Source organism: Artemia franciscana, chromosome 12 (assembly GCF_032884065.1).
Source record: "Artemia franciscana chromosome 12, ASM3288406v1, whole genome shotgun sequence".
Classification (NCBI taxonomy): domain Eukaryota; kingdom Metazoa; phylum Arthropoda; class Branchiopoda; order Anostraca; family Artemiidae; genus Artemia; species Artemia franciscana.
Window position 1 is genome coordinate 40,476,418 of NC_088874.1, and position 11,583 is coordinate 40,488,000.

The 11,583-nt window shown below is 34.8% G+C and overlaps 1 protein-coding gene across 1 annotated transcript in view; it reads right to left on the reverse strand.

Annotated features, from left to right (window-relative positions):
* The window catches only part of LOC136034127 (adenylate cyclase type 2-like), a 143,785-nt gene continuing 132,202 nt past the window's right edge, over nt 1-11,583 (reverse strand). The window contains exons 22-23 of the mRNA XM_065715287.1: nt 4,225-4,431; nt 1-176 (exon numbers count right to left, since the gene is read on the reverse strand). Of these exons, the coding sequence (XP_065571359.1) occupies nt 49-176; nt 4,225-4,431 (335 nt within the window). The 3' untranslated portion in view covers nt 1-48. The remainder of the gene's footprint in view (nt 177-4,224; nt 4,432-11,583) is intronic.

Sequence of the window (11,583 nt, forward strand, 5' to 3'; positions counted from 1 at the left end):
TTTCAAATATTATTTATTTTATTTACAATAAATAGACACAGAACTTTATCATAATTCTGTTTCGTGGTCGGAGCTGTCTTCATAGTAATGATTATCTTCAGTTTCTTCTATTATTGGAAGGGTCATAGTCAAATTTGAGTGATCATTGAGAGAAATCCAATAAGTGATGATTTCGCCTGGAATGAATTTCCTGTTAGAAACTGTTTCAATTTGTTTAAAACATGTATACAAAAATTAATAAATAAAAATTAGGTAATATTTGCATTGTTAGTGGCAGTGATTTACAAAATGAAGATGGCTATTGTCTTACCTGAAAGAAATTTGGATGAGAAAGATCGGTTCCATAGTACATAGCTTTGACAATTTCATTATTTTCACTATTATTGTATTTCGTATTTTGGTATATAGGAGTGCCGTTGTTAATGTTAAAAGTAAATTTCATCATCTAGTGGTGAGTTTGAAGTTGCGATTTATGAAAAGTTACTACCCTCTGAGTAATTACGAATTTTATAAACTCAAGGATGAGAATTTAAGAAGAGCAAAGTTGTTGGGTATAAAAACAGCTGTTGGGTATAAAACTGGGGAGCTTAGAAAGCAGTAATCCAGAAGATGGTTGTTATAGCTTTAGGAAAATAGTTTGCTTAGTAAAAGAGGACGCCCTAGTGAGAAAATTTAGAAAAGCAGAAATGAAACCGTATTAAGCTGGGTAGAAAAGAGAAATGGTTTGGACAAGAAGTTGCTGATTAATAGACCCTACTTACTTACCTAGAATGATAGATAGGGGCGCCTTTATAGCCGTCCTTGCTTGACACGCTAGATTTGCAGTCCTATGCCCTTTGGGGAAATATTTTAATGCGTGTGCTGCTGATTAAATGGTCTGGGAAGGGGTTAGCATCGTGACTCTGTAGGCTCAACCAGTATCAACCCACCTCTAAATGGGTACCTGAAGGAATCTGGGCATAAAAACAGGGAGGGTTGAATGATTTGCCCCTAATCACTGGAAAAACTCCGAAAAGGTTAAAAATTTAACATAGATCTTACAGGAATAACGGGAAACTAAAGATAGTCAAGGAGGCATTGAAGTTAGAATTCTGGGGATGTGAAATGGGGACCATGGATAAAATTGCGCAGGATGTAGTAGATGCAGACAGATGACATAATTGTAAGATCTTGCATAGGTAAGGTTAAAACTAAAGAGTAGGGCATGAGACTTTACTGTCCCTACCGGTGGTGTTTATCTCTGTTTCATTGCCCTTCATCCAGGAAGTAAAACAGGGGGTTGGGATCAGCCATCCTATACTTTCGTACCCCCCTCCTGTTTACCTTCCCGAGATTTCTCCAGGAACCCATTTAGAGCTGGGTCAACTCTGGCTAAGCTTACAGGGTCGCGCCATTGACACTCATTCCAATCAAATAACCAGTGTTACCAGGACCTGAACCTCTGTGCTCATGGACAAGGGATTTCAGGTTTAGCGTGCTAACCACTCGGCCGGGACGTCATATTGAGAAATTTGGAATTAATGGTCAGTCCAGGCCTACCCTAGTTAAAGATAATAATGGGACCATAATAAGTGACGGCCCTGTTCTTGCATGGTTAAAGTGAACTGTGCTATCACGAAAATAATATTGCTGTGGCTCAAGTAGGAAGTGAGGTTAGTAGCTAGTTCAGTGTAGAGTCAGGAGTTAAGCAGGGCTGTTTCAAATCTCCATTTATATTGATTATTTTTAGAAAATTTGTCCTAAAAAATATGACAAGGGTAATGAGAGAGCATACCATGAAACAGGATAATAAAATCTCCTAACACTAAGATTTTGTGCCAAGATTTGGTTTAAAGATTTCAGAGTACTAGAGTAAGATAGACTATAAATTTTAAGAAGACTACGTCCCTTAGATCAGAAACAAATTAGGAAGAAGGGGTCATTTCAAGGTCATTTCAGGAAATCGATAAAGGGCGTAACTTCCCTTATACAGGAGAAAAAGAAGAATAGCAGATGAACAGGTTGTTTTTGCAGTTAAAAAAAAAAAAAAAAAAAAAAAAAAAAAAAAAAAAAAAAAAAAAAAAAAAAAATGGGAGTAAGTTCTCGAGTCATGATCATGGAAGCCGGCAACACGCCTTTGGCTCTGGAACGTGGACGCTTCAAAAAGTTAGGGAAGATGTGCTGAATATTTTCCAGACGAAATTGTCTAAGGAAAGCTATAGGTTCTTGTTTTGGTGACCGTATATCAATAAATGAACATAAATATAATATCATATTATATAAACATAATATATATCATGTAATATCAATATAATGAGCCGTGCAAAAAATATAGTTCTATCCCATTGATTGGTTTTAAGAATTTTAAGATGGTATAACCAAGATTGGTTGAATTTTAAGACTTTTCATTTAAGGACGAAGGGTCATAGTGGTCAGCCAAGATTGAGGATTTTGACCATCCATCATCGCAGAATTGGGAGCGAATGGGGTGGGAAGACATTATAAATATTAAAAGAAAGTAGAACCTCGTGGGAGGGGTAAAGAGTGAAACTTTCAGCATATTCGTAATAGAGGAGGAAAACTGTTTTGGCGTCAGGTGGCAAGGGATTGCAATGAGTTGTTGCAAGTAGTAGCATTATAATTACTTTTCAATTCAATGCTGCAACGGATGTACTTATATGCTTTTAAATGCCCGAGTCTTTCAAATATTTTTTAATGGAATTTAAAAAATTAAATTTTTTAAATGTTAATTAAACATTTTTTAATTAGCTTCAACAAAAATTGTAAATTAACTTTTGAAAAGCCACCACAAAAATAAAAATTTTTAAGTTTGATTCTTTTGTCAATCTGAATAACGTAGGATTTTTAATGATAAGGAATGAGCTCCCATCTAAAAATTTTTAACGATAGAACAGAGAAGTGAATTCTCAAACGAAATTTATTTTAAAAGGTTCTGTTACGGAGCACCGCTACTGTTATCGCAGTTTTTTTTTCAGCAGTCTGTAGCTCCGAATTTGCAGGATATACAAACTCTATATTTTCCCTAAGTCTGGGAATTGTGAAACCGAACAGAAAATTCCTAATGAGGTTTGTAAAATAGCCGGTTTAAAGGAAAAAAATTAAATAAAACATTTTTTTCCTTATGTTGCACTTGGTGTAAAAATCAAACTGACCTTGATGGAAAAGCAAATTTTTTCACACATTTTTTAATCATACTCCTGCAAAATGTTAAATTATCTCTCTGAAAACTGGAAAACAAAATTTTGAATCTCTTTAAGATTCCTTGGAAATAATTCTGGAAAAATTGATCTCGAATGGCAAATTCCAATATTTAGGGTCGTTTTCTGAATTTTTTTTTGCTGAATGCCTCTTGTATTTTAATCAAGTATTGCTAAAAAAGTGGACAAAATGATATAAATTCTATTATATTCGAAATTGCTTCTTTCATCTAGAAAAAATTCAAATGATTTTATAACGCATAATTTTTATTTATATCCTAGAGGTAACCTTTTTTAGACAAGGCAAAAAATTTTCAAATGCGGATACACACATCTTGATCTTTTAAAAACTTAAGCTGACATTGGTTTTGCACTACTTCTCTGACTTTTCCAGAAAAATCCTAATCCTAGCTTCAAAGATAATTTTTTAAGAAATCAAATAACTTTAAATACTGATAAAACTTCATATTATCTCTTCAAAAACCAAATCAAAATAGCTGAAAAAATATATAATTGATATCATTTCCATGAGCTGGCGTGGCTTTGTTGGCCTTAGGCGGCTTGATACTGCGGTGAGTTGTTTTAGTTGCAGTAGTAATTTCCATGAAGCCCATGTAGCTCTTTACATACAGGGAAACACTGTAAAGCATCTTTTCCGACTGGACAACCTAGGTTACTGAGAATAGTAAGCTGCAATCTGAACTTTATGTTGCTTTGGGTCCCGGAATCAGCCAACTGCTGCCCTGATTTCGGATCCCTAAGAGCACCGACATGAGCATCCATGACCTGAAAACCGACCACCGTATCTTGTTATTAAATCTTCAAATTTTTTACCTTTTTCTTTCCTTTACTTTATCTTTTCCTTACCTTTTCTAATCATCTTACCTTTTCCTTATCTTCGACTTGTTAATAGATCTTTAACTTTCTTACCTTTTCCTTTCCTTTCTTTTTACCTTTTCCTTGCCTTTTTTAAATTTCTTACCTTTTCCTTACCTTTGATTTGTAATTAAACCTCTAATTTTCTTACCTTTTCCTTTGACATAGGTGATGCCTCGTTTATCACAAGAAATACCTTCTTGCATAAGGATTTTAGCTGTTGCTTCTGTAACATGAATTTTTCCGGCCTCTCCAGTGTAATCCATACGAGAAGCCATATTAACAGTATCACCCCAAATGTCATATAGGGGTTTTGTCTTTCCAACAACCCCAGCAATGAGAGGTCCACATTCGATACCTAAAAGCAGATTGGTCACATCACAAAAAGAATAACATTTTCAGAATTGACTGAGAAAATACAAAGATTTCAAGGATTTTGAGTTTGTGTTTCATGGGTCAAATCGTTTAGAAAGCGTTCTTGGAAGCAATTGTGTTTTTTCATCCTAAGCTGTCTCAAAAAATAAAAACAAAATACTTATTCAAATAAAAATCAAGCATCACCATCAATTGATATGGAAAAAAATTGCCAGCCAATGAAAAGCAATATTTCATAAAAAGCTATTTTTATGCCCATGGTTTGCTGGTATACTCTGTTTTTTTTTAACTGTTTTCTTTTTTAATTATTTATTATTGTAATAGAGTTGAAAAAACTGGCTTGTATGTTATATTGCACGCCATCAAAAACGTCTAATTTATCAGAAGTGTAGTGTCTGTAGATAGCAAAATTGTTTTCTGTTTGTGATTAATCACACCAGAACCTTTGGGAAAAAATATACGGCACATATATGGCACACTACGGCACAAAGTGGTCATCAGCTATAATTTTATCAAAGACCTTGGTAGTAATCATTGCAGCACTACTATCAGTATCAGCTGATGATTCTTTAATAAATTAAATAAAAAAAACAAGTTTTTTTAACTGAAAGTAAGGAGCGACATTAAAACTTAAAACGCACAGAAATTACTTCGTATATGAAAGAGGCTGCTTCCTCATCAACGCCCCGCTCTTTACGCTAAAGTTTGACTCTTTCTCTCAATTCTTCTTTTTAAAACAGTAAAAAACTTTAGCGTAAAGAGCGGGGCGTTGATGAGGAAGCAGCCTCTTTCATATACGAAGTAATTTCTGTGCGTTTTAAGTTTTAATGTCGCTCCTTACTTTCAGTTAAAAAAACTTGTTTTTTTTATTTAATTTCTGAACGTTTTTGAATCAATGCATGTTTTGATTTTGGCTCTCTGCAGAGGAATAATCAAAACGAAATTTACATATTTTTTTTTTGGCTTAATGGCTTTCTCATAATTTTGATCGAATGATTTTGAGAAAAAAAGAGCGGGGGACGAAACCTAGTTGCCCCCCGATTTTTTGGTTAATCAAAAAGGTAACTAGAACTTTTAATTTTTTACGAATCTTTTTATTGGTAAAAGATTTACGTAGCTTATAAATTAGCTTACGTAAAGAACTTTTGTATTCTCATGTTTTTATTACATATATGAGGGGATTCGCCCCATCGTCAGTACCTCGGTCTTTGCACTAAAGCTTAAATTCTATCCCAATTCATTAAGAATGACCCCCTGAATCACAAAAGCCGTAGAATAAGTAGTTGAAATTACTGAAAATACTTTAGCGTAAAGAGCGAGGTATTAGAAGGATGTGAGCCCCTCATATGGGTAATAATTTCTGTTTGTTTTAAGTTTTATTGCTGTTCCTTACTTCCAGCTGAAAAAGCTTTTTCACTTTTATTTTTTAATTGTTTTTTTTTTAAATAATACTAGTAGCCTATATCCTGCTCTCCCTTCATGGAAATTTTCTTCTCCCATTACAAAATTCTCTAAGGAAAGTTCCCCCAGCATATCCCCCTCTTCTCAACCCCTCCCCCAAACCAAAAAAATCCTCCTGAAAACGCCTGTATACTTCCCAATAACCATTACTATATGTAAGCACAGGTCAAAGTTTGTAACTTGTTTCCCCTCCCACGGGGACTGTGGGGGAGTAAGTCGTCCCCAAAGACACAGTTATAAGGTTTTTCGACTACGCTGAATAAAATGGCTATCTCAGAATTTTGATCCGTTGACTTTGGGAAAATAATTAGCGTAGGAGGGGGCCTAGTTGCCCTCCAATTTTTTTGGTCACTTAAAAAGGGCACTAGAACTTTTCATTTCCGTTAGAATGAGCCCTCTTGCAACATTCTAGGACAACTGGGTCGATACGATCACCCCTGGGAAAAAGAAAAAAAAACAACAAAAAAACAATAAAAACAAAAAAACAAATAAACACGCATCCGATCTGCCTTCTGGCAAAAAATGCAAAATTCCACATTTTTGTAGATAGGAGCTTGAAACTTCTACAGCAGGGTTCTCTGATACGCTGAATCTGATGGTGTGATTTTCGTTAAGATTCTACGACTTTTAGGGGGCGTTTCCCCCTATTTTTTAAAATAACGCAAATTTTCTCAGGCTCGTAACTTTTGATGGGTAAGACTAAACTTGATGAAACTTATATATTTAAAACCAGCATTAAAATGCGATTCTTTTGATGTAGCTATTGGTATCAAAATTCCATTTTTTAGAGTTTTGGTTACTATTGAGCCGGGTCGCTCCTTACTACAGTTCGTTACCACGAACTGTTTGATACAGAGCTCAGTGCAGCATTCCTACCGATTTTAAAATCGATCTTCATGATCGATTTTAAAATCGATCTTCATGATGGTCGGCTCAATACCACTTGTTTAGTATTTTAGACCTGAAAAATCGATTGACTCTATTAGAATTTGCGTTGCCTCGGCATGTCACTCTGTTTGGGCGGAAATTGATATTTTGTTACATAAAACAACAATTTACTATGACAAGATATCGTTTTATTTTGATGTAAAAAGGCACTAGATACGGTGATTTCCAGTCAAAATAGTCTCCTCACTACCATTCGAACCCGGCTGGATTGATACGATGATCCCCTGTGGAAAAAAATTTAATAAGTGATAAAGAAAAAACGATCATCTCTACGAAAAATATTTTTAAAATGGTAATTTCTAAGCGAATCAACTCGAAGTTTTATTACAGGAACAGCTTTTCTCTGTCCCTTTTACTCCTTCTTTCTCTCTCTCTCTCTCTTTGATATATATATATATATATATATATATATATATATATATATATATATATATATATATATATATATATTAGACCGAGAGATGCTGTAGACAAAGTTTTAAGAGAAGAACAGTGCGGCTTTACAAAAGGTAGAGGCTTTGCGACCAAGCTTTGACTCTTAGGTTAACAATTGAGAAGGATTTGTCGGTCAAGATAATTTCAATGATTGAAACAACATGGAAATTGGAACTTGGAATGTTACGACGTTACAAAATGACTATTGTATTGACATTTTGACTGTCGAATTTAGACAATTCGAACTAGACTTATTAGGAGTTTCAGACACTCATATCCCAGGGATAGGAAGCTTGAAATTAGATGATATAGAATTTGTTTACTCAGGCAGGAAGGATGGGAAACATAGACAGGGAGAAGGGCTCATGATGAATAAGGAAGCTGCTAAGTCTTGTTTAGGCAGGAAGGTATTAATAATAGAATACTAATTGATCATTTTATTACTTTAATGTTCAAGGGTATCAATGATAGTAGTATATGCCCCTGTTGAACCGACTGACGGAGATACTAGTGACTCAGATGAATTTTACTTACAGTTACAGGAGCAAATAGAAAGGGTTCCAGGCAGAAATATGGTGTTTTTATTAGGAGATTTCAACGCTCAGGTTAGTAGAAATAGGGATTGATGGTAGCCTAGCCTAGGTAAAGTTGGTGTGGAAAAAAAAACAGTAATGGCTACATACTTTTGTAATTTCGTATGTATAACAATCCCGTTATAACCAATACCGTGTCTGGTCATAGAAAGTGCCCATCAGTTGACATGATACTCATATGATGGCAAGACAGCAAACCTCATTGATTATGTTATCAAACAGTTCGTGGAAACGAACTGTAGTAAGGAGCGACCCGGCTCAATAGTAAACGAAACTCTAAAAATCGGAATTTTGATGCTAAAAGCTACATCAAAAGAATCGGATTTTCATGTTGATTTTAAATATATAAGTTTCATCAAATTTAATCTCTGTCATCAAAAGTTACGAACCTGAGAAAATTTACCTTATTTTGGAAAACAGGGAGAAACACCCCCTAGGAGTCATAGAATCTTAACGAAAATCACACCCATCGCATTCAGCATATAAGAGAACCCTATAGAAAAAATGTTAAGCTCCTATCTACAAAAATGTGGAATTTCGTATTTTTTTGCCAGAAGACAGATCACGGGTACGTGTTTATTTCTTTGTTTTTTTCTTTTTCCCAGGGGTCATCGTATCGACCAAGTGGTCCCAGAATGTCGCAAGAGGGCTCATTCTAATGGAGATGAAAAGTTCTAGTGCCCTTTTTAAGTGACCAAAAAAATTGGAGGGCACCTAGGCCCCCTCCCACGCTCATTTTTTCCCCAAAGTCAACAGATCAAAATTTTGAGATATCCATTTTGTTCCTCATAGTCGAAAACCATAGTAATATGTCTTTGGGGATGACTTACTCCCCACAGTCCTGGGGGAGGGGCTGCAAGTTATAAACTTTGACCAGTGTTTACATACAGTAATGGTTATTGGGAAGTGTACAGACGTTTTCAGGGGGATTCTTTTGGTTTGTAGGGTTGTGTTGAGGGGAGGGGGCTATGTGGGAGTATCTTTCCTTGGAGGAATATGTCATAGGGGAAGAAAAACTCAAGGAAAATGGTGGAGGATTTTCTAGCATTAATATAAAAAAAAAGAAAAAATAAACATGAAAAAGTTTTTTCAATTGAAAATAAGGAGTAGCATTAAAACTTAAAACGAACAGAGATTATTAAGCATATGAGGGGTTCTAAAAATACTTTAGCATAAAGAACGAGGTATTTAGGAGGAGATAAATACATCGTTCTTCGTGCTAAAGTATTTTTAGTAGTTTCAACTACTTATTCTACGGCCTTTCTGATTCAGGGGTCATTCTTAAAGAATTGGGACAAAGCTTAAGATTTAGTATAAAGAGCGAGGTATTAACAAGGGGACAAACCCCCTCATATACATAATAAAAATATAAGAATGTAAAAAGTTACGTATATTTTTTACAAATAAAAACGTTCGTTAAAAATTAAAAGTTCTAGTTGCCTTTTTTAATAACCGAAAAATTGGAGGGCAACTACACCTCCTTCCCCGCCCCTTTTTTCTCAAAATCATCTGATCAAAACTAAGAGAAAGCCATTTAGCCAAAAAGAGAATTAGTATGCAAACTTCATTTTAATAATTTATGTGCGGAGAGCCAAAATCAAACATGCATTAATTCAAAAACGTTCAGAAATTAAATAAAAAACCTAGTTTTTTTAACTGAAAGTAAGGAGCGCCATTAAAACTTAAAACGAACAGAAATTACTCTGTATATGAAATGGGTTGTCCCCTCCGCAATCCCTCGCTCTTTACGCTAAAGTTTGTCTCTTTGCAACAATTCTAATTTTTAAAACAATTGAATTTAAAACAATGGAGTACTGTTACTGATGTTAAAAGTAAAGATCACCATCTAGTACTGTTTAGGGTTTATTTAAAGCTGAAATATAGGAAGGTTATTTACCTTTCGGGAAGTTATGCTGTTGATAGGCTCCACGATGATAATTTGAGAGAAACTTCCCAGGAACAGTTGAATTCTAAGCTTGAGAGTTTAAAATTTGACAATGTGGAAGATGATTGGAATAATTTTAGAAAAAAAAAGTTAAGAAGTTGCTGATGGTGTCTTGAGAAAAAAGTTAAGATTGCAGCTAGGAATGTTAGTGAAAAAGCTTTATGTTTAGAGAGGAGGAGGGGTTTTTATAAGAATTATCTGAGTAATAAATAAAATGAAAACAAAAAGAATTCAAAGAAAGTCGAGAAAGCATTAAAATATGAACTAAGGAGGTGTGAAGTAGGGGCCATGCATAAAACTGCCAAGGATCTGGAAGATGCGGCTAGACGGCATAGTAATAAAATATTGTACTGGCATGTTAATAAATTGAGAGGGATTGGTCAATCCGGACTTGTCCCACTTAAAGATAGAAACAGGGCCAAAATTGGTGATAAGAAAATAGTTAGACAGATTGGCGGAACATTTTGAGAAAGTGCTCAACCGAGATACAGTTGCAGGAAAAGATATAGAGGAGAATGAAAAAGTTTGTGATACCTCGGATGTGAAACAAGATTTGTTTAGTGACGAAGAATTAGTGACAGTACTAAAAGGACTAAAAAATAACAAGGCTCTAGATGCTTATAGTGTGGTAAATGAGTTTCTTAAATATGGTGGCTCCGAGGTCAGAAACAGGTTACTGAAGATTACGAATATGATTTTTGAAAAAGGGGAAGTATTTAACGATTTTAGGAAGACCTTAATTAAATCACTGTATAAGAAAAGTGATAAGAGAGTGTCGTAATTTTCGAGGCATTAGTCTGGTTTCTCAAGGTAGCAAATCACTTAGTAATATGATACTTTATAGACTGAGAGATGCTGTAGATAAAATAATAAAAGAAGAACAGTGCGGTTTTAGAAAACGTATAGGATGTGTCGACTAAACTTTTACTCTTAGGTTAATAATTGAGAAGTCACCTTTGGTCCTCAGTCTTATAGATTATAAACAAGCGTTCGATTTTGTTACTAGAAGAGCTTTAGCAAAGGTCTTATCCTTGCATGGTATAACAGACAAACTCATTAAAGTGATTAGTGCTATGTACAAGAATAATACTGCCGTAGTTAAGGTAGATAATGAGGTTAGTAGCTGGTTTTATATTAAATCAAGAGCTAATCAGGGTCGTGTTCTATCCCAACTTATTTAGACTATTTGAGAGACTTTGTCTTAAGGAGCACAAAAAAGGCAATTGGAGACCACGGAATCAAATTAGGAGGAAAAATTCTCATTAACTTAGATTATGCTGATGATTTAAACAGTCTAGATGAAACTGTGAGCAAAATGAATGAATTTTTAGAGGTTTTGCGAGTTCAGGGTGCTAGAATCCGTCTGAAAATTAATGTTAGAAAAACTAAGTCACTAAGGCTAGGAATAAGTGAAGATGAAAAGATAACGTTGGGTAACGAAAAGATCGATCAAGTGGACAGCTTTACCTACCTCGGTAGTAATATTAGTAAAGATGCTGGGAGCAGTGAAGATATCAAAAGTAGAATAGCCCAGGCTCAGGGTGTTTTTTAGAATTAAAAAAGTATGGAAGAATTGGAAGGTGAATATGCGGACTAAGAATAGAAAAATTGGAAGGTAAAGTGATAATACTTATCAAATATGGCAAATATGGATTTACTAGATGTTTTCCAGAGAAATTGCCTACGGTACGAAAAGTGCGGTTCAATCCCCCTTTCTATAGCGATAATAAAAGAAAGGTTGACATGGTTAGGG